Source organism: Oxyura jamaicensis, chromosome 11 (assembly GCF_011077185.1).
Source record: "Oxyura jamaicensis isolate SHBP4307 breed ruddy duck chromosome 11, BPBGC_Ojam_1.0, whole genome shotgun sequence".
NCBI lineage: Eukaryota > Metazoa > Chordata > Aves > Anseriformes > Anatidae > Oxyura > Oxyura jamaicensis.
Window position 1 is genome coordinate 10,343,388 of NC_048903.1, and position 24,384 is coordinate 10,367,771.

At 37.3% G+C, this 24,384-nt stretch overlaps 1 protein-coding gene across 1 annotated transcript in view; it reads right to left on the reverse strand.

Annotated features, from left to right (window-relative positions):
- Window positions 1-1,292: 1,292 nt before the first annotated feature.
- RHPN2 (rhophilin Rho GTPase binding protein 2) overlaps window positions 1,293-24,384 on the reverse strand; it is a 28,755-nt gene continuing 5,663 nt past the window's right edge. The window contains exons 2-15 of the mRNA XM_035336724.1: window positions 19,920-20,035; window positions 18,200-18,328; window positions 15,184-15,259; window positions 12,837-12,914; window positions 12,040-12,164; window positions 10,933-11,099; window positions 8,442-8,629; window positions 7,474-7,630; window positions 6,895-7,014; window positions 6,558-6,752; window positions 5,562-5,638; window positions 4,702-4,848; window positions 3,937-4,092; window positions 1,293-2,607 (exon numbers count right to left, since the gene is read on the reverse strand). Of these exons, the coding sequence (XP_035192615.1) occupies window positions 2,356-2,607; window positions 3,937-4,092; window positions 4,702-4,848; window positions 5,562-5,638; window positions 6,558-6,752; window positions 6,895-7,014; window positions 7,474-7,630; window positions 8,442-8,629; window positions 10,933-11,099; window positions 12,040-12,164; window positions 12,837-12,914; window positions 15,184-15,259; window positions 18,200-18,328; window positions 19,920-20,035 (1,983 nt within the window). The 3' untranslated portion in view covers window positions 1,293-2,355. The remainder of the gene's footprint in view (window positions 2,608-3,936; window positions 4,093-4,701; window positions 4,849-5,561; window positions 5,639-6,557; window positions 6,753-6,894; window positions 7,015-7,473; window positions 7,631-8,441; window positions 8,630-10,932; window positions 11,100-12,039; window positions 12,165-12,836; window positions 12,915-15,183; window positions 15,260-18,199; window positions 18,329-19,919; window positions 20,036-24,384) is intronic.

Here is a 24,384-nt window from a genome sequence, read left to right on the forward strand (position 1 = left end):
TGATACTTAGTAAGGATAAAAATTTTTGCCTTATGCACTCATTAAGGTGGTGGTAAAAGTTCTCAGTATTGGGGCTTCACATCACAGCAGGAAGGCAGTTGAGGAGGATTTTCAGTTCTCATTTGTAAACTAAAAAGAAGCAAATAATAGAGCCTTGGCATCTCTGTAACCAAGCTAATCCAACAGTGAACAGCAGACAGATCTGCTTCTTATACTGATTCCTCACTTGGGATCTAAATATACTTGCAATTTGGCCATTAAATATTTACCGAATGGTAAACAATGGAATCTGTAGAACTACCAAACAAGATACTGTTTTCTTACAATTAGGGAATACTTAAGTTTCATCACAAATCAAGGTAAGTGGCTATCAATATTGCAAGGTAAACACCAAAGTGCCTTCGTACTATTTCAAATGCCTGCTTGTTCACTACATTAAATACCTTTTAATTAAAGTAGTAAGAATTAGTACTAAAAGAGTTATAGGCTGAAGTACTGATCCATTGCAAACCTTTATTTTTAGGCTTTTATTGTATCCCTGTATATTACATCTATTTAGAAATGTATTACAAATATGCTTAAATCAAAATAAGAATCTTTAACACTGTAACTTGCTTTGAAATTAGCATTTGTCTTAAGTTAGCTATTGGCTACCACTCACTGTAGAATGAATCTTGAATTAGCTGTTAGTAAATATGTATTTGTAGAGCATTTCATAAGATGATGGGAAGGGAAAGGCAGTTAACTATGCAGCTCATAAACCTGAGAAGCAAAGATACTTGCAGAAAGACTCTCATAGGGAGCTAAGAGGAGAGGAACAATGAACCAGAAGGAAGTTTTGTGTCTTTTTGCTAGAGATTTCATTAGCTGGATTGTAACTTTCCCCACTTTTGCGAAGTAACTATCTTCTCCATCGAATACAAGGTAACAGGCTCTTGCATTGTAGCGGTATATGACTGCTGCTGGTGTTTTTTTAAATAAAAGTGCTACTACAAATACACATGAAGAGTATTAACTCCTAAGGACAGATTAGTCACAAGTCACGTCATTGTTTATGCAACTCTTATAGGGAAACTCTAGAAATATGTTAATATTCCTTGTAAGGAAGCAAGTGTAACTGTAATTTGTAAGTTCCTCTACCTTTACAGTATAAACTTGCAAGTAAGATAAATTTCTATAACTTTTTAAGGAGCATTACGGAAGTATGCAAAGAGGTATGTTAGAAGTAAATATTGAAAACCTTTAAGTTACATTTTACTGTCCAAGCTGTAGCAGAATCAAAAAGCCACTACTAAATTGCAGCATTTGATTTTTATTTTTTAAATAAGTCATTAACATATTTACACCTATTACGTAAGAAACTAGAAACGACAACTTTGAAGCTTATACCCAGACACAAACTTTCCCATTATTTTAAGTTTTGAGTATCAAACAGCACATATCTACTCTGTAGATAGCAACATTAACTAACACTAGTGTTAGTTCTTCCACTTAAGATTTTATAAGCACTTTCTTTTATTTTGAAGGTATCACCACAATTTACATATTCTTGATCAATGTACTGGAAAATGTCATTTTTAAGTTTTGTTCCACAGGTATCAGTTTTATCAGGACTAATAAAATACCAATCTTAATGTAACTTCAAGTTTGGAATAAAGCCTTTTTTCAATAATCCAATAAGGTAACTCTTAAAATGCAAGCTAAATCAGAAAAAGAGCAGAGTCAAACTCTTTTGTAGTCTAAAAGATCATTTGACTTCTAAGCCTTCTAATTCTTTTCCTGAGTTAACTATTCCACAGAATACACCTAGTACTCTCAGAAAGAGAATGTCTATGCATAAAAACCACAAGTCTCTTACAGTAACTTTTGGCATAAGGCTAGTTTTTTTTCTAAATAATTTCTCTTTCCTTTGCTGTTTAAGGTAATTCTTTAAAGTAGTGTGAAGCCAACTTATTGTCAACTCTAAACTTTTACAGCAAAATCATCAGTGTGCCCCCTATTGTTTTGCATGCAGCATTGTTTGTAATAAATAAGTCTATAATAGTTATAAAAAATTAGTTATGACAATGTATTTTGAAATTCCAAAGGAATCCAGTCTCCATATAAGCAATTCTCTCATCTACAAAGTGTTACTCTACACTTCCCAAACCATTTTGTTCTAACATTCAAATCTTACTCAAGTTTTACAGTTTTTGCTAGCCTCTGATCTTCATAGTGGCTCAATACACGGCAAGTGAAGTCAAGGGCATTTGTCTAAGTTTATACACGTGTACGTATAAAGATAACATCGATCAACAGATTTTATATACATTTTTAAAGGAAAAACCTTCACGTTAACAGATTCTTCTGAAAGCTTCAGTACAATGAACTTTCTGTATTCAGAAGTGCGAAAGGAGAAAGCTTCTTCTTAGTTTGAGAACTTCCAGCCACAGCAGAAGGAAGGCAGAGGGTGCTTGCAGCTTTCTGTCTATTTTTAGTTCCCCAACTTAGAAAAGGCAGTTTCAGTGGGGCTTTCTTGGTCTGATCAATCTTATCTTCTTCCATGGCTAAACAGATTAGGGAGTATGTCTTCTGCATTCCCACAGAATACGTTGCACTCTTACTATGCTGTAAGAAGAGAAGAATTATAAGAATTGGTCACTGAGAATGGGTCAAAAATTTCCAGATAACAAGATTATGGTGCAAATAGTTTTCAAGGCAGACTATGGCAAGATTTCTGTGCTAATTATGTAATAATTGAATATAAAGTCCTTCAGAGTGCAGGATTCTGGTATTTTGCCCATGTAGACTTCAGGGGTATACTATGCAAGTGTAAAGGGACTTGTGAATCTGTAACAAGACAGCCCGTGCAAGTTAAATTAGAAGACGGTAAGTGCTGTATGACGTATAAGGTAACCTTTCCACACTGCTTGAGTATGTTGTTCTTGCACAGATCTCTCAAGGTGAGTTTTTGGTGTCCTTGGAGTCCAGAAAGTCCTAAGAGTTTGTTTTGTTAAACACCCATGAACAAGATCCGTGTTGATTGCAGCTATTACAACAAAAGCTACTGTAGAATGTTCTTCTGGGTTATCTGGAAGGCACAGCCCTCTCCACCTTATCTTAGCTGTGTCTGATTATATGCTAGCCTTTCATGTCCTGCAGCAGCTTGGAATGGAAAGTTTGCAATTCCTTATATTCAATAAGGAAAATGAACTTAAGAAAACCCAGTGGCAGTAAGGGCACCTTGATCACTTCTAAGGCAACAATATTTCAGTGCCTAAGCTTGCCAGGGAATGCTAGAAGCACGAATCAGTGGATTTAGCTGAACTACATGTTCTCTCACATCACAAATAATTTTTTTTACAGCTTAACATTTTTGAATCTTGTGGTCATTTCTCCCTAGTCTAAAGCTTCTACAGCAGTTTAGTAACTGACCATACAGTTAAAGTCCATCAAAATAACACCAAACACATACATTACATTAATCTGTGAATTCTTCTACAATTATAGATAAATTCTGTTAACAGTGAATAGAAAATGAGCATGTCTTGGATGCCCTACTGCATTCCATTATTGTTTCATTGCAGCTTTTCTTCCGCTGAACAGGATGATAACCTTTATCCTCTGTGACAAGTATGGGGAAAATTAAATATGCTATGGAATTTTTACTGCAATTAATTTAAGATGTTCCACTAACAACAACCTGCCAACAACAAACACAACCCCAAGCTATTCTTATGCACACAGACTGCACTTCAGCATGCTAAGTCGTAATGCAAATTCTACTGGTTTTAAATGCACTGCTTAAAACAGAACACATCCCTAAATGCTTTATATATTCAGTGGTGAAGTGGGATATCTAACTGTGTGAAAGTAAACATAATCAAGGATTGAAGCCAGGAAAATTTAAGAAAAAAATCATATCAGATCTGTAAACGTATTTGCTTTGTTACCTACCATAGATGCTGTTGTATCTTGGCAACTGATAACCTCAAACTCAATGGGCTGCTCTCCCACACTTTTGAATTTTTCCAGCACCTCATTCACTCCAAGCCATTTACAATCCACACCACCAACTGAAACAATGTAATCACCTTCTTTTAGGCCCATTGACTGTCAAAAGATTTTGAACAGGTTACAGTCTGGAATTATAAAGCTGTCTAAAGTGTTTTTGTCATCATGCAGTATCTACTCCAAAGGCATTTCCCTCTTAGAAGCCATGAAAACACTATCTAGCCAGACATGTGGAACTAAAGTGTAGAACTAGCATAAAAACATGCAAATATCTCAATTATACAAGTTACCTCCTTTGTGGAATTACCGTTGATAAATGTGATTTCTAGCATGCTCGTAGCTTGTTTTTATGTCCTTTTCACTTTTCTCTGAAGTGAAACCTGGTTTTGCTGCCCTGTAATTCCCCATTAGGTATTTTCTCCAGTTTTCACTTCTATTTCTTTAATATTTTTATTTGTACTTATGTGCTTGCTTCTGCCTTTGCTATAGCTAGGCTGTGCTCATCTCTGTATGTTTTATCCCCTTCTTCCCAAAAGAAGGGCAGCATATTAGAAGCCATTAAAAAGCTCTTTCCCCTCATTTTTCTTGGGCACACGCTAGCCTCCCTTCCTGATCCTCATCCTTGTTGTAGCTACGGTCTAGATTCTATAAAAGACTGTACTGGTAGAGTCTGAATATAAATCATTAATATTGCACCAATCTACTTACTGCTGCAGAGCAAGCTGGATCAAGACAATAAATCTGTACGGGTGAGCCTCCTTTAAGACTGAATCCCAGCTCTCCTGCTTCACAGTGGAAACGAATGGTACGTGGAGCCGTCCATCTCTGCTTGGCCGAGAACACTGACAGTGGGCCCTGGAAGTAATGTAGCACATTGTGGTTTACTGTCATTTGTAAGTAAGCATTTCTATTTATTTATTTATTTTAAACTTGGGTTAACTTCCAGATAATTCCATGGAAACGGAACTGAGATTTATCCCAGAAGTGCTCAGCTCTGCTTCATGGCTCTTCAGGTGACACTTCAAACAGAGCAGGATGAGAGCAACTGCCAAGCTGTTCTGAGATCTCTAATAGAGTCTGCAGACTCCCAGCTGCAGCAGGCTCTACGGTCCTATATTACTCCATTTTGGAGGAGATAAACTGATTCATGGAACACCACGTATTCTGATCCTAACCAGAACTCCCCATTCCCTTTGCCCACCAACAGACACAGACACCTGAAAGACTGGCTTGGTAGCATGCAACATTACGCATTCTGCCTGCCCATTTCCCGATACCGCTTGTTTCTCCTCACCTTTGAGTTGTATGAAACTATCTATTGAAACTTCACGAGACTTTTATGAAGCTTATCAAGAACTAATGTTGTGCAATGCCATATAAAAACCAGCACTCTTATTCTTTGCTGATCTCAAGCGTCTGAAGCTAGGATTGATCTCTCTCTAATAACTCCTGAAAAAACAGTTACTACAGGATCTTTTTTTTTTCCCCTCAGACTAAAATACTTGTGTCACTTCCCTCATTTTAGAATGAATTTATAAATGACAGAGGTTGGTAGACATATTACATACCAGTCTGTGAAAGAAGTCTTTCACTTTCACCTTGGAAAACTGAGGAGTAATTGTTTCTACTTTATGCTCCGTTTTAGCTAATACAAAAAGAAAAACAAATTAATTTTCTCTCAAGTATTAGTTAAGAGATACACAAACATATTTTTCTTGCATTCCAAGTTAGATAGAAATTTATCCTAAATTCTTAGGAGGCTGTAGAAAAACTCATTTCTATGGAGATTCACATCTCTATAGAAAGACAAGTTTCTAAATCACATTAAAAATACGTTCAGAAATCATGGTATAAATGCAGAAAGCTTAATCCATCCAAACAACACTGTGACATTCCCCTCTTTTTATGTATATGTATTCATACATCTGTATAAGATCAGAAGTACTTACAAATGTCTGATTTATATTGAAATAAGTTAGAGAAATTGTTTAATAGTCATATCTGAAAGCATATACATGTATGCAGATGTCATTTTGTAAGGACTTCTGTGATCCTACATGCAAACATTTTACAACACAACAGATAATAAAAGCACACTATTGCTACTGTTGCTTGTAGCTCCTAACTGATCTTCTAACACCATCTTTTTTCATCTCCTTCAGGCACATCCATTATCTACCCTCCCGTTCTCTTTAAAGTCTTCTCTAGATCTCTGTGCCTCTCATTAAGCTGACTCATTACCATGATTCAAAGATTGTTCTATTAGTCCCTTAAAAGTAGTCATGATAAGACACTTTCAAGTTCTATATACATTATTTCAGAAAACTATTAATACTGATTAACGGAGAAAAAAAATAGGATCATATTAAAAAAGACAGAAAAGTCATCTTTAATCAGTCAGGAAGCTTGGTTGCCTAATTGAAAGAACAGTTAAAAGGCTGCATTTTTCAGATGGGAAGAGGAAAAAGGGTAGCCCAGCAATACTTGAAAATAAGATTTAATTGCCTTAGTTTGGGCACTAGATTATTGTTTAGATACCCTTTTTGCTAGCTGGGGGTACTTACGAAGGATATCTGGAGTCTGGATTAGACTGAGAAAGTCATCTTCCTGCTCCTGCTGAGCATATTTGAGAAGTGAGCGCTTATGTGCAGCTGTCAGAACCTCCTGAAGAACATCAATGTTCCGAAGCTTTTTGCACAAACCACAGACTCTTAGAGCTTCTTCGTGGTAAACAACAGCTTTGCGTAAATGTGCTTTCCCTGAAAAAAGGAAACTGTTGGTTGTCTTCCACAGAATAAATAAAGGATTATTTTCATCTTTTCACAGAATGGTTAAGGTTGGAAGGGACCTCTGGAGATCATTTGGTTCACCCACCCCCTGCCAAGCAGGAAACTCAGTTACCTAATTGTTTTCTCTGAACTTTGTCCTTTAAAACAGTGCGAGCCATCAGTCCTTCTGGCATGTAGTCATACAACTGGGACAGGGCTTTTTCCTGCTGATCTTCATCATCACTGGACTGCACTATAGTAATGGATATAGAACATTAGCCATCACACATCTCTTGGCACCTTTTTCTCTCAGACTACTGTGCAATAGTTACTATTTCCTCTCCAAACACAGATATTTTTACATATATATACACTGACGTAAATTTCACATTTTTAGGACTTTTATCAGTATGCAAGAAATGCTTAAAGCCAGAACATAATCACAAGAATTAACAGCTTAGTAGCATATAACAGATTAATGGATATAACATTTCTTCTGTTTCTGCAAGAGTTAGCTTACTGAACTTTTCCATTCTTCTGTGAAGGACAAAGAAGCCTGGCTTTCTACCTGAACAGGAAAGTGGCCACAAAATAACATACATTGAAACCCCAATGTTCCGGGCTCTTTGTCATATTCACAGACTAAATTATAATTATGTACATGTTTGCTAGTGTTGTTTACATGGACATATATCAAATGTATGATTCTTACATTCATGGTCACACAAAATGGTGGCAACGAAGTAATGTGCCAGAGCTCTGTAGTGGTCTGATTTTATTTGTACCAGTTTAGACCAGGAATAAGGGATATTCTCTTTGACTGGTTCCTGAGTCATTGCAGTGTTAACCATCATGTAAACCTCTCCCACCTAAAACAAAGCACAGAATTGAAATGTGAGGGCTTGACATTAGTTTTTAGGAGCTCAGTTACTCAAATAAGGGACATTATAGTCAGCCTTAAGATAATTTTGTGTGCAACCCATCACAAGAGGGACCACTTTAGCTAGTAAGGAGCCAGTTACCTATCTTCTACTCCAAAATGGCTCAGAAAGCACATCCAGATCTGTTTGCATACCCAATTTTTGATGTCAACAACCTCAAGTACAAATGCTACCTTCCGAGGCGCAGCCTGCCTCTCCATTTTTCATGCAAGTCCCAAGGCAGCTCTGCAGCTACCAATCTGATTCTGTGCCCTTCCCCAGTTACAACTTAGTTATTCTTTTGGACTTCTTAGGTTTGCTCAACCTCAAGCCACTGGGAAATTACAGACAGGTTGAGTGTTCAGCACGTAACAGAGAACCACACAAAGGACTCTGCCCTTTTGTATGCTGAGCTGTGGACAAGGTCTCTACTGTTTGGAAGAGCTTGTTAAAAAACAAAACAAAACAAAAAAAATTGGCAAGTTCAGTGCCCAAGTGTTCCAGCATGTTTTTATTAAATTTAAAGAATTTACAATTCTAATATAATGATACTTGAAATACAGATACTCACATTTTCAATCTTGCAAAAGATTGCAACTGTCAATATGGCTTGTGAGCTGTTCCTTGCTACTTTGGGTTTTCATTAATGGTTGTTAACATTTAGGTTTAATAAACTCTTAATATTACTAGAGGTTTTATCTAGTAATGCCTCACTGGAAACAGTTATTTTAAAGACCAAGTAGTAAGTCTATTATTTTACCTTGGCAACTTCCTGTGTCATCTTCACTAGCGTGAAAAACTCATTGCGTATTCCAGGAAGGCTGATCTGCTCAAAAGCACACTCTTGAGCTTGAGCAAGCATCATTTTTACCAGTACATTCAGCATCGCTGGGCTCATGTCATAACTTGGTGTGTGAGTAAAGGTCTCCTTCAAGTAGTTCAGGACTCCTGAAAGAACAATTTTTTTTTTTTTTTTTTTGGTCAGCATTACCGAAAAAGAAGTGGGTGAACTTAATTCTAGCACGTATGATAATAAGAGTGAAAGGTTTCTAGTACTGAACTACAGCAATCAGTAAGGATTCCTGGTATGCATCAAAATTAAACTGACCTACTGGTTTTGCTTTGCATTCCCATACAGATCTCAAAATCACAATTCAGAGATAACAGAAGATGCAGGTTTTAAGGGCAATACCTTTAAGATCTGTTTATAACAGTTCTGGTGACTGACTATAAAGCTATGCTGAACTGAATGGGACTTCTATATGGTGGTGGTAAGCCAGGGTGTTTACATAGGACAAGAAAGAAAAAAAAATCTACACAACTCTAAGTAGTAGAACCCTTCAGTGGAGTAAGAAAAGCGTATAAACTTATTAATTATGAGTCTCCTTCATAGATATTGCTAAATGGAAGCTCAGTTTCATGTAAGTAAACTAGGACAGTATATTTAATTGGATAAAATTACATTCTGCTCTAGACATTTAGTTTCACCAACATACCAATCATTCCTATCATTTATCACATTAAAAGCAAACACTAGCTGTAGTGCAAATATTAAGGAACAGTTTCACATATCATAGCGTAACCTTCAGCATGCATGTCATCCAACTGGTTCAGTGAGCTCTACTGGCCTGCTAATTACCGATAATACTAAACAAATACAAAGATAAGACCTCTGCTTTCTGAGTGTCACACCTTCTGTAATCTTACTTCTTGTCATTTCTTTTATTTCTGCCATGCTGTGCTATATTTTCCTACTGCCAGTTTCTGATATCTTTCATTTTCTATGTTGTATTTGTATCTTTTAACTTATTAATACAGCCTTACACAAATTTGAATTATGGCCATCTCTGCATTTTTCCCACCACCACCAAAAACCACCTGCCAGACACATCCAAGTACTGACAAGCACCCTACCAAAAGGAACTGAAAGTACAAAAAAAATATCTTTTTGGTTCTCAACATAGGTCCGCTTATGCAGTAAGCATACACACAGAGAGCTTTGTTGAGAATAAACTCTGTGCAATGTTTTCCATTCAGCACTGAGAAATGGTTAATACATGCTCTATATCATGTCTCCAGCAACATAATGAACAGTGTTACGGAGCCATGCACAGGTACAATGAAATGCCTCTTGAGCACATTGCTTTGGGGCCCTGGAAAGGTATTGTGGTAGCAGATGATACATGTAAATTTGTGAATTAATTATGTTCTGCAAATACATTGAAAAGTGAAAAGTTGTGACTTGATTTGCAAAATGGAAGGAGCAGCTGCTAAATGGAGAAATTTCTCAAATACAATTTTCTACAAGAAATTTTAGTATCTGTAAGATACAAAGATTGAAAACCAAAATTTACTTAAATGCGTAAAGCAATGCCATCAGTTGTTCTGGATAGCTGTTCTGTGTACTCAAAAGAGGGGCTTTATGACAATCCCATTATGTAGTTCACAGTTTGCAGCATACAGAGCAAAGCCACAAAAACAAATCTTAGAATACATATTAATTACATAGGTAGTATCTTTAAGCACTATTTGTAGCACAGATGACACTTAGAAAAAACAACAGCTTCTACAACATGTTATTTTAAGGGATCCAGTTCCCTTTATTAGAATTTGCATTTTTCTTCGCTTGGGATGGAAATTTAATATTTTGAATGTTTGCCTTTGGAATCTATGAAAAATCTACGTAGCCAACTTCAAATGAATTGTAAATTTCACCAAAGAACAAAGGAAGATTAATTTTGAAAAGACCATACAAAAATGGGTTCTAAGCCCCCTAGTAACCCTTCAAGTTGTTTATTGTGCAGATTTTACCCCAACGTAGTATCACGGAGGTCAAAGCAGCAATGCCCACAAAACAAAGAATGAACAAAATGAAACAGCATTGGGACTATCACTAAGACCTTTGATCTACACAATTCATTAATCATTAACCACAGCATTAACTGTCTTTATCAGCACATTCAAACTGCAGTTCCAGGTTTTGAATTAAAGTTTCATCTTAGATCTTCTCTAGACTTTTTGAATTTTCCTATTTGCATCTTTCCCTATTCCTATTTCCATCTTTCCCTATTGCAACTTTTTCGCTTAAGGAATTTGGTATAAAATGCACAAATTTGCATGGAGTCAGGCTGAGATAAGGAACATTCATATAAATGTGTGTTTCACATATGAAAGCATAACCTTCAGCATGCATAAAACATATTTTGCATATTCAGCATGCACAAAACATACTTTCTATTTTATATTTGTACCTGCAGCTCTCTGAAAAGCATCAACAGCATTTTCAAGCCCATTCTGGGTCTGACGATTGCATCTTGTTCCAATCTGGGTGTAGAGGGCTCCAATGTTGAACAAAATGCTAGCTTTTTCAAGCAACAGATTTTGCTGACACACTGGAACACCCGTGAAAGAATCATACCTTTGGAAACAAACATTAGACTAAGTGTTAAGATGTGCAGAACCTATTGAAGCTACAGATATTTTCATTCTGTTTTTCCAAAAGAACAGTGTCATTCTTAATAATTGTTCTGCTACAGTAAAAATAAAGGTGATTAGAAACACTATTATGTACTGCAATGACAATTTAGGTGCCGTAAACTAGAGAATGGTTTTATTTGAGACTTAGTCTTCAGGTTTTAAAGCAGTGCCTCCAGAAGCACATTAGTAAGTGCCTCTAAAACATTACTGAGGCTGAGAGCATCCCGGGGAAGTATTCCTACGCACTTGCTATGTTCTTGTACTTTTTAATCGGGCATACGCTATTAGATGTTGCCACAGATTAACTATTGGCCCTTACAGTCTGACCCTATATAACGTGTATTTTATAGTTCCTTTTTGCAGTTATGATTACAAATTTAACAGATCTTCTTGGCTGTATCATAGTTCTCATTTTTTTCAACCACAAAAATAAAAATTCCGAATTCAGAGTCCATCATCCTTGCTCCTTAGTGTAGTAAACACTACACTGTAATAAATTAAAACATTCTTCTTTCCAGGCCCAGACACTCAAGAAACCAAAGGAGTGTCTGACCCATTCCCCATCTGCTTTAAGCAACAAAGTTCAGAGTCCAGGAAACATCTGCAGTTGTCCAAAATTATTTTTCCCCCCTTTTTCCCTTGTGGAAACCTGTAGCCCAAATCATAACTCAGACAATGGCTTCATCCTACGTATGAAAACACAAAAACAAACAAACGCACCACAAAACCACTGACCACCATTGACAATGCACACTGGGATGGGGAAGGGGGGGAGAGAGAAGCACAGACGTGTTTCAAATTAAACAGGAGACAGGTTAAGGATTAACAGTGTTCTTAAAAAAAAAAAAAAAAAAAAAGACAAACACAAACTCCACACTTACCATGTAAATAAAACTCCCATGTGCCTGGTAGGTGGGAAGAATCTGTTTTCTACATAACCGAGTTGAAGGAAATAGCTTATCAACATCTCAATGCCAGCTTCGTCTCGGCTAGGAGTGCGGCAAGCCTTAAAATACAACAGGTTAAAATAAAGTCTATTCTGTTGAGTTACAGGATGAATACCGCAACACCCAGGATAAAGCTCTACTTCCTCTGGACTTCTGCATTTCATAGAAATGTGTGTAATGCAAGAACAGTAAGCTTAAGACCATATGGATGGACTTCAAAAAGGAGTTTTTCAGCTATACAGAAGTAGAACATAACTTTTATGCAAGAAGAAGGGTCCTGGTTTGTGAGTCTCAGACTTAAACAAAGATTGCAGGCATTTTATGAAAGCTACAAAGAAATTTTGTGTTTCTAATATAATACTGGAAACAGTAGTTAGAAATAATCACCATTCAACTACAGTCCTTTCTGAGATGCACTCATTTGAACACTCTTCCTGCTAAATTTACAATACTTTAAGTGAAAAGAATAGATAAACTGGGATTTACAAAGCTGTGTCAATAGCTCAACCACTTTGCATAAATTCATCCTTTTCTCAGTTGTTCTTTACTCAGATTGCAAAGCTCTTGGAAAATGGAGATTCACGTTCTATATCTCAGAATTTAAGTCAGTAAGAATATAGTGAGTTATAAATAACAGTGACATATGCCAATTCTATACAAATGTTAATATTTGTAACTTTAGATTAAAAGACTTCATGAAAAGGCTCTCATTATGCCACACTTCAACTTACTTGTCTCAGATCCATGAGATCTGCTATTTCGTCTTCATACTCAGAACTGTCTTCACTATAATGTTCCAGAATAAAATCCTGAAAAATAAAATATTTGAATAGGTAAAATTAATTTAAACTATTCATTATTTTTTCCTGCAGTTGCCAACAGTACAAAATTGGTTTGGTCCTGATTTGCACATTATCTAGTCTCCTCCAGTCAACAGCATGGCAACATATAGTGATGAGACTTCAAAAAGACAGTAGAACTACTAATTTCATCTGATAATTGAGACCAAAACCCAAATTTCAGTCTGGTGTAAAGGTACCAAACACCTATTATATCAACTCCATTGAGTTTTAAAACAACACTTAATGGTTTTGAAAGGGACAAATGAACCCTGTTATCTAAAATAACAAGGGAATCAAGTGACCATAAAAACTTGTTAACAGAAAGAGGCTGCCAAATTCTTGTCAGCTATAGTAGTGCAATTCCACTGAAATTAATGCAGTTGCAATGCATAAGTGGTAGCATAATCTGGCCATTGAGATTAACCTACAGAAGTAAAAGCAGAGACAACTTCTATGTTGATAATAAAAGACAGTTTGCCATGAGGTTCAACAATACATTGCACAATGCACAGAAAGTCCCAAAGTAGAGAAAGTGGTGAGGTATATTAGCCCACAAACAAGCAGTGATAATGCTGCAACACTGCTTTTCAACTGAGCTAGCTTGGCTAGCACAAACTGCAGCATCACTCCATTGTGCTCAGTAAAATCTTTATTACTACTTCCTTTCACACTTATAGTAGTAATGAGTAGCAGTCTTATTGGAACCAAAGACTACAAAAGGAATTTTGATTCTTTTCTTATTTATGCTCATTTTAATTCATTTAACTATACTGTCTCCAAAGTGGGATTTCTTATAACATCTTCCGACTCCTTGTCCTATTTAGATACATTATTTCAGGCTCTATTATAAGGAGGAAAATATGGACATGAAGACCAAGGAAGCTGTAACATGGGGGGGTAGAAATAAATCTTGAATGGAATGGTCATAAATATTGAATACTGATTTCAGAAATAAATAGTGAATGGAATGGCATCACATTCAATCTTTGAACTTGCCAAATCCAGAAAGAAAAGTGAAGTTTTATGTTTGTTTTGCAATTTGAGTAACGTTTTACATAACTAATTCCAAATGTTACTTGTAGCTTCCCCTGAAAGCCCAAAGATTATTCTGTTTCAACCCATCTTCCCCCTCCCACTCCACCCAAGATAAAACACCTAGTGATACTAAGTACAGTCTAACATGGCTTTGTGAAGCTCTGAATCTAACTATACCTTAGATTTGTAATGGTATCGCTCTTAACCATAGAGTGGTGCTGTCAACTACCTCTCCTGCCCTGCCATAGAGGGACTCAACTGTGATCAGCTGTTCCTTTACAGAAATTGGTGGAAGGGTGGCAACCTGAATAAGTGTCCATGAAAAGCAGAATCTTCCTTTGACATGTATTATTTTTTCACAGCTTTCATAGAATGGCTCTGTCTTTTTTGTAATTATAAGAATTTGTAATAAGCCATAAGAATGGCTATCTTATTTGTACAGATTATAACTATAAGTGCTAAAGACTTCCAAGCCTATTAACTTTGAATAAGATGGGTTTTTACTAAGTCAAACAATGTTCTCAAACACACAAGACACCATTTCTTCTAACTGCACCAGGAGATACATATATACATAGGGACTAGGCTATGTATCACATCGATACCTTGCCTCTAGCAAGTGGTTCCACAAAGCACCCTTGAAATTGTTCTTTGTTTTTTTTTTCATAACCTACTCAGAATCACATGCAATTCAAGTGCTCCTGTACAGCATATTTTACCTATTCCTTGTCCCTTGGAGAATCTAAAACAAATCTAAAAATGAGGACAGATAAGCCAAATATCCCTAGAGGGACAAAACCATCCTATAGTTCCACTGCAGGTCAAGAATAAAATTATACTAAATTATTTGTCATATTGTTTAAACTGTAACAGCTTCTTAACAAGGAAGATCTGCTTCACTTCAGGTATGTAGTGCTTAGTAAACGTGAAGCACGGCACAAACACTATAAAATCTTCATCTCTGCTAAGCACACCAGGAGAAAACAGGCCCAGTTCTCTTTTCACTGGAATGTAAATTAAGGCACAGAGCAGGGCAACAACCCAAGTAATTACTGGGTAATTTTTAAACACACCGTGATCACAGTTCTATGACAAATACAACAAAAAATATTTTGTACATAAATTACTTCTACTTCTTCAAACAAATTTGAAATGCAAATTCTGTTAAGTATTTATTCTGAAATGTATCTCTGAAATTTACCTTGAGGGGGAGTGTAAAGTCTACTTCTTTGGTTTCCTTCAGGCCGAGAGGTACCAAGGGAATGCTGAAAGTCTCTCTGTGAAAAAGATGAAAAGGTTGAGAAATCTTAGTTTTATGTTTGTCTGTCAATAATTACTTCTGTTTCATTTGATGACAGAAAACTAGTATGCTGATGAGTGCTCAGGTAAAACATACATAGTTTAGAACAGGTCCTTCCTTTCCATGAAAGTCTGCTTAGTAGCCTGGGAGTCCTAGAATTGAGAGTGAGGAAAGCTATTTGTCTGTGCCTTTTTCATTTGAGACAATTTTTCCCCTAAGAAAAGAAAACAAGACTTTCAAAAGCTGGCTTACCGAAGCTTAGCTCTACCTTTAAACACCTGCACGAATTATATGCACAAGAAACATCTCCACAACTGCTAGGACATCTGCCATAGTAAGAGTTATGGTAATTATCATCAGTATTTTACATGCTAACAATGTTTTTGTATGTAGAAGTGATATGTGTCTAACAGGGAAAAGCAGGTCCAAAGTGTACCAACTCTAACAGTTCTAAGACTAGGAAGTCTGAAAACTACTGGAGACAACACGAGGTGTTAACCTTGTATACAACTCAAACCATAAAACATCAGAGGGCAATAATGAGAACTGTGATATAAAAAATAATCCTCAGGAGAATATGCATCTGTATTATGGACTTAAACCCACATCACACTAGTAAACAACACTAGCTAATGGGACTCTTATTTAATTTAAAAAAGAAAATATTTATCCACCATTTATCCTTCAGTATGAAAGCTACTTATATTGCTCTTCCTCTGTATTAGCCAGTTATAAAAAAGTGAGATCAGAGTGAGATCAGGATTGCTTCCAGGTGCCTAGTTTGCTTAGTAGGTTTAATGGATTAGTATCTGGCAATTATGAGTTTTATCAGATATTTTCCATTTTCCTGCAAGCTGATTCACCGCATAGTCATTATTCGGAGTATATCGCTACCAGCCACAAAATGGCACGGGTGTGATTCATCTATGGTCTTATCAGCAAAGCCAGCAAAATCACTTTCTCACTGGTGAAAATTCTGTCTCAGGAAGGTAGGTGTAGCAATGCAGCTTCCTTAGCAGTGGAAGAGTGCTAAAACTAGTTTGCATGATCCAGAAAGTGGCTCTGCTAGCTTGGAAGGGGCTTCCAGGGTACAGAGCAAAAACATCACTGCAGGCAGTGAAAATAATTTTATTCCTGATGAGGCTTTTGGAAGAAACCACAACCCTTTTTACATCATTTTGTATCCAGATTTTTTCCCTCAGAAGTGAGACACATGCAAGCAAAATCCTGCCTTACCGAGGTAATGAATTCTAATGCTGCCCACAGTTCCTGTAGACACCGTCATTTGTTACGCGGAGGCATTTCTATTTTTCGAGTTTCCTAGGGGCCCCACACCCATGGAGTCAGCACAGATTACATCATGGAGGCACTGGACAGTTAGGGAGGCGGTCCTGCATTTCCAGGTTGGAGCAGAAGTGGTGTCATGCAGCTCAATGCAGCCGAGATGTGTGCAATATGCGGGAAGACCAACCCTTCAGGCCAGTGCAATACAATACACCGTAACCTAGTGATGTGGGTGTGACCTCATGTTGAGGACTGTACACACAATGGATTCAGATGGTAGCTATTAATGGCTATTTGCTATTAAAGGCTAGAGAGCAGTTACAGAGGGAGTGGGTTATTTTAGCGGATGGCATATAAAAAGCATCTAGAGCTTCAAATGAACAGCATCACAGTGGCAAAAATGCAAAACTCAGAATGGCAAGGAATCAGGAGAGAAGAAAAAGCATACTACTGTCCAGCCACAAGGCTTCTGCCTGCCTTGGGGCCTGACCTACTGCTCATCCTTCACTGAGAATCCAGACACTTCAAATATTCTTTAACTAGAAGAAGGACTGGTATTGCTGGAGTCTCACTCATATTAGTATAGCCATAACTTTCATTGCTGCTCTCTGTGCTCACATCCATCTATGAAGACTGGTAAGATTTTGAACAACACCAAAAAAATAATTATCTCATTGTATAGAGAATTATTGTGGTAGGAACTTTGGCACAAGTTTCTTCCGAGAAAAAATAATAAAATGTAGATATTCTGCATTGTGTCAGCATATATTGGAAACGTACCCCACTGGAAACGTGCTTAGTCCCTGTCCATTCAGGCTTCCTTGTGGTCTTCCTAGAAGTTAACACCTTACCAAAAAACAGTGCTAAGAAGGATCCAAAATTATTCCCCCCTCCCATGAAGCACTTTAATTGCATCTTGAGCTGCTAATGTTAATCAAATATGAGAAGTTTAGTTTTAGAAGCAGCAAGACATCTAACCAATAGAGAAATCTTTGCAGTATTCAGACAATGAATAAACCTTAACTTCAAAGTTTTATATTTGGGAAACCCAATGCAATTTGAAGTTTTGCGTGCTTTTTAAAGTTGGAATAACATCTTGGACCAATTCCAACTTCCTTTATTACACATTTCTGTTTTAGTTCTCTATATCTTTCTATCACTGAAACACACACTTTAAGGATTACCTCAAGTCTACTTTGAGCTCCAAAGCAGCGTTGTTCCTTTATCCTCTAGCTAAAGAAAGGATTGTTGTATGCCTTTGAGAACAGATAGGTGCACTAGGTTTGCTCACTCCAGAACTCTGTGAACCAGTTAGCTATCCTAGAACTGCAAATTCTACTAGGCATCGTGCGTTTCCCCATAATGCCCCAAGACCTTTCAATTCTTATAATATTCTCCTCCATGAAGGAACTCCGTATCTAAGGATTAGTGGTACATACCTTTCCCAAGTGAAAGACAAATATGCAGACTAGCCCTTAGTCAACAAATCTACCATCAAGTATGTTCTCTTCCTATCGAGTTCTCTGTTCTTTCAGGTAATTATTGTCCAGCATTCACAATAATCTAGAAACAGTTTTATTTCCACTGGCAAACAAGATCCGTTAATAATTGAGTAACTTAGCTTTAAACTTACTCTGTATTTTGATAAACTTCTACTGAGATGTTAAGTCCTTCTAATTCCTCCTTTAAGATCTGCAGGTCCGAGTTTACAAAACTTAGTTCCAGTAGTACCTGTTCTCGTACTTTGTTGTTGGTGGTAGCCCTGCAGAAAGAAGAAGACGTGTAAAATTTTTTTTATTGCTGAGAAACAGGTTTTGTACAAAAGCTTAGCTGACCCCTTTGCTAACATTCTCAGCACTTTTAAGATATTTTTTATCCCCTTAAGAGATGATACAAGACCTCATGTTTCAAAATTTATTAGCTTTCCCGTCAAGAGAGAATGATAGTTTCCAGATAACAGCATGCAGACACCTAGAAGGTTTAATCACGTGCTATTTTTCTGTGAGATTAAGGCTCAATTTCATTTTCAGATACATTAATCAGTAACAATAAAGCATCTTAAACAGAATCACTATCCCATTTTAGGATTATGCAGTCTCTTCCTAGAAGGTATTAGGTTTGGGAGGGGAATCTGAAAATATTTTTTCAAAGTATACTTTCCACTTTGTTTAACTAAGTAATGTTCTGCTGAGACTTCTGATTCTAGGAATAAAAGAAACCAACTTTCCCATAAAACAATTATTAGAGTATGTTTTACAACCAAGTATACAGGTGGGAAGATTTATTTTTAATACAATATGATTTTCTCTATAATTCTATTTTTTTTTTCTGAGGCAAGTAGGATTTTTGTTTGTTTGTTTCCTTTGCCATCTATATATTTACATTATAACTTCTTGAACCGCTAGTACTGCAGATATTAATACAGCCCCCAGAACATTTCTGCGTGATTTGCTATTTGCATATTTCAGGACATTACACACCTATTTCTAACCTATTTCTCCATACTGTTACTGTTTACAAGAGATTTAAACTACTACCAATAAACACAGATGTAAGTTTGAGATAAAAAGCAAGTTTTTTGTTTTCTAATTTGCAGCATTTTGTGTTTACCTTTAAGTTAAAATTAACCGTCATAAATATTTATGAACAACCTTCTCATACATCTGCCTCTATTTGGCACATCCTTCAGTTTTGCTGAGCATCTGGGTGAAGAACTGTGTATCCCAAGGCTAAGATTCAAAGCTTGTACTTCATATTTTAAATATACATTATCTGTGAGTTTTCTATATTGAACTTCACTGGATTCCTGAGACTGCTTAGATTAAACAGCGTTAAAATCTGCTGCCTGCATAACCCACACTGGATGTAAATACAGAATTGAGTGAATCTTGAGCACCACACAAATAAATAAATGGTCAAGCTTTGATGATAGCTGCAATTTAATTACGATGTTATTGAGGCTCAATGTTTGGGCTACCTTACCATCATCCACGGAAGGGATTCTAGTATCTTTCCCAGAAACCCCAATATTCTGTCCAGGTAAACATCTCTAATATGGCTATATTGCTCTTGACAAGGTTCACTCGCCATTATTACTAGCAATAAAGTTGACCAAACAGAGCAAGATAGTTACAGTAAGTCTAACATTCAGACCGTCTGCTGCAACACAGCAGCTTTGAAAGTACACTTTGTGGTAATAACTCCACAGAGTTAGCACAGGAATATTCACAAAGCATCCAAGCAACCAGCAGCCATTCATCTCCCCTGTCCTCACCAAAAAATAAAAATCTTATTAAAAAAAAAAATATCATTTTGCTGCTTAGGCCAGAGAACTAGGAAGTGATGGCACATACCGTAAAAGATTTTCAGCACCAGCTCTCATTCTTACTGCTCTCAAGATCTGTTGGTTTAGGACAGCTCTTTGATTCTGTAGTTTGCTTCGACCAGTCTCAGCAAGAGGATTACATCCCTGGAATTAAGGAAACAAGTTTTATTGTTGTTACAGGACTCTGAAAAATGAGTAATGCTGTATTTGAAAGAATTTTAATGTCATGGGTTCTGTATGAATACCAGTTACCTCACTAACATCAGTAACAAATGATTGTTTTGACAGTATTTCTTTTCTCAATCTTAATAAAAACCAAAAGAGACTCCATTACCAAAGCATTTGACACGAAAATACAGGCTGAAAATACCTGGCTTAAGGCTTACGCACATCTTTGAGCCAGTCTGTTCTCCCCTAAAAATCTTCTGAAGCTATTGTCCAATTACACTGAATTTGACAAATTGCTATTAAATTCCTACATTTCATTAAAAAAATCAGTACCTGACAAGGCCATAAATCTTAGTAATGCTCTCTTAACCTTTGTGAAATATCTGAGTTTCGGACCAGGAGATAAAGCCTTGAAATACAATTCTATCAGAAAGCAGGATATGTAGCACCACAGCTCACACATTTAAGACCTTTTCTAAGGATCTCTGCTCTTGTTCCTTCTGGTGCTCAAACCTTTGTATTTCAGTGAGCAGTGATAAGATAAAACTATTACAGATGAATAGGACTGCATGTTTGTCTGACTTTGTTTGAGAGGAACACAATCTTAACACTTTTTTTAAAACAGAAGTTTCAGTTCCACTGCTGTCGTGTTTTTTTTTTCGCCTCTTTGCCTCTGCTCCCCCCCTTCTTTTCAAAATGTTTCTTTGACCATTAATACTCATTACACCAACCAGCACATCCCTACAGCCTTAACTACTGATTCCAAAGCAAGTAAGGGTAAACCTTAAGAAAGAGTGATCTTAAAGTATGCCCTTTTGCATGGCCTCGCTGGGTGTCAAGAAGTTTAGCTGGGTCCTGCTGAATCATGCACTACACGCAGAATAGGCTCAGCTCTGTCCAACACGAGTTTTCCCACAAGTACCCCAGCCAATAGATTAGGCACAGTTTTGGACCTCCCTCTCAGGTTTTGACTAGAAGAATGTGGTTGTGACCTAACAGCATTTAAAAGTTTCTCAACAAGCTCTAATTATGAGTGGTCAGGCAATGACATACCAGTACATCAAAAGCAAGTATTTAAATAGAACATGAAGTTCTAATCAACAAGTCTTTATTTGGGTTGGCAAGTGAAGACAAATTGACCTGGCAATTGAGCAATGAGCTGATCAATCCAGATTACACAAGTTTCTCTGAGAAAACCCAAAACCTAATATTGTTAATTTTAAACCCCTAGTTTTACAAGTTTGTTAATAAATAGGTAAAATGACAGGAAGCTCGTGTAAACATCTTCTGAAGCATCGTTTGCCAGATAACTTGAAAAAACATGTCACATTAAATTACTCTCATCACAGAAATGTTTCTACAATGAAGGACCAATTACAGCAGAGGCCCAAAACTTGGATGTGCTCTCTATGTGGAGAATGCATTGGTAGCAAACAGAATACACAGAAGACAATCGTTTTACTGGAGAGTACATGCAGGTGTGACAAACTTGTTCATTTATCTCAGATTAGAAGGAGTCTTTTAACTACAAAATCCTTTATGCTCTTTCATACACGTTTACACTCAGGGATGAAAGCAAGGCGTATTAAAGGTACAAAAGGTACAACATGGTCTTGTATCTACAAATTGCTTTCTGCTCTTAGCTTGTAACTTCTTCTGGGCTGCTGCTGTTCTTCTTGCTTTGCTTTTTCTTCACTCTGTATTGTATGATATTTCTCCAGTACCGGTGTTCAAAGTCTTCTCCCCTTCCATTGTATCCACGCCATTTTTCATTTCAACCTTGCCAATGATTTCATCTTGCTTCCTGTATTCAGCTTGAATACTTGATTCTTGGGCCTCTCACCTTTAAACACCTGTGTAGGTCTGTGATGTTTTCTTTCAGCTTCTTGCCCAAACTGCTTAGTCCAAGCATCCTTCCTAAATCTATCATCACACTACCCTTGTCTTCATTTTTGCTATAGAGCCACAGCTTCTGTCCACACCTCCCTACCTTTCTGTATGCCAAAGAAGTTTCCTGACGTCATTCAAATACTCCTTTACAACTCTATTTCTGGAAACTTTTTCAGGAAGATTAACTGCCTGATTCGCAAGCCCACAAAGCTCAGCAGAAGTGTTTTGTTTATTTCCATGGACATTTGATCAAGGTCCAGCCCAGAAGTTAAACAGACTCCAGTTGAACAATGAGCGCAAAACTGCAGTGACCTGAAACCCTGTGCAAAGAACAAAAGTGGCAGAGATGTTTCCCTTCGTTTTGGGGCCAGCTACTAATCTCTGTGTGAAGCCTTAATGCAAAAAACATCCCCTGGGGACTAAAAGGAGAAGGCACTAACAAAATGAGGTATCCATGTCAACCCCAGTGGGCTTGTAAGTGCTGCACTTTTGTCTCCCTGATGAAAGGCTTCACAGGGACAGAGGAGTCTGTTTTCAGGATAGGCTCACCTGCTGCAAGCACATACCTCTCCTGTCCACTTCAAGGACGATAGGGACCTCGTGTATTACCTTTTGGAAAACTGTGCTTTTTAGTTATCCTGCACACAGTATGGGGACACTGCTAATCTGTGTTCATGTGCAGGCTTAAACTCTACTGTTATCAGGCTGCCAAAAAACTGATGGGTAGAAACCTGCATAGAGAACAGTGAAAATAACCAACATCTGCAAGGAACATTATGGCAAATAAGACAATCTGGAGAAGATTTCCCCTTGTGTGAAACACAAATTCTATGCACTTAGGTGTTGTTTAGAAGATAGATTTTTGTTTTCTTCCATGTACAAGGTCCCTTTCCCAGCCAGCATTTGCAGCTGGCTCACGTTTGCACAACCCCAAGAACGCTGATGTACATTAGAACAACTGACAGCCAACCTTCCCTGCGTTTTCCACACCTATTGCTTCACTTCTTGTCAACAGGATGCTAGATGGTTCATTTAATTACTGTTTATTTCTTTGCAGAGTCAAGTCAACTTGGAGAATGAACTGGATTTTACCCTTATTATACAGCATCCGTAAGTTATTCATTCAATAACAAAGAATTATTACTAATGAAGATGTGAAAGTTACCAATAATAGAGTATGATTTAAGCTCTCATTGCATGTTTTTGAAAAAAAATAATAATAAAAAAGAGTAAGTTAAATAGCTTTTCTGTAAAGACATTTCTAACCATGAACTAAGCTATCAGTTTTAAAGCCTTCCCCCCACCCTTGAAGTATAGCTACACTTCACAAAGCATTTAAAGTGTTTAAATATTATCGTTCTTAGCTCCTGAAAATATAGAAGCTCTTAAAAACCTGAAGTTCAATTTGCCAGCTACTTTTATTTCTGCCTGCTTGGTTGAACTTCAGAATCAGGAATCTGGTATGTTTTTAATACCTCCTTTTCAGAAGCAAGACCCATACATCAACAGTTACAGATCCTCAACATTTGTTATTTATGTACCTAGTTAGATAAATTCTCAGAAGAAGCAGACACTGATACTAAACAAATAAACATGCATCTCCTGATGAAAGCTGGCCTATTCAGGGCCCACGTTTCATAGCAATCCTCTGACTAATTAATGGAGTGTGCTGACAGATTCTAATAGGATTCCTGCTCATCTGTTGTTAGAATTAATGCCTGAGCTTAGGTGGTTGGATATCCCACTGGTTTTTATTTTTAATCCTGTAAACATTGTCCCACACGTGCTTATTTGGCAAACAGCTGCATTATGAATGCCTGTGGGATCTCGGTGCGACTTGCTGTCTCTCAGACCAGGCACAGCCTGCTTAACAGCAGGAGTTCATGCAGAGGTAGAAAGCTCTGGAAAGCTCATGGACTGTTCATGGCTCACATGGGATTTGGGGGAGATTTTACTCTACAGATTACACAGAAGCAGAGAGGGAAGCCTGGCAAACCTGCAGTCAGGTACTCCCGGTTAGCTGTCAATGGACATCATTTAGCCTCTATGCAAGGAACGAGTGCTCACCTCCCACCCAACAGAGCCGTCAGACTCCCCGTCTGTGGGGTACAAGCAGTATCTTTGTGTTTATCTGAGGCTAGGAGCAACAGAAGGAAACTTTCACGGAAGGAAAACAGCTGTCAAAAACACAGGTCCCAAATAAAGAAATACCTGTATTAGACTTGAATGCCTAGGAGTTATTTCTCAAAAACAGAAGCATAAGGTCAGAAATCCAGTTGTGATGCAAACAAAAATCATGACTGTTTGCCTAACAATGAGCAATCACAGGAAGCATCTGAAGTTAGCATAAGTATGACTTGTGAAGCAGTGGTTTGAACTTTTAAGATGAGCCGCATACTGTCTGAAGGTGACACAGAGTTGAAACTGGGTGTGCC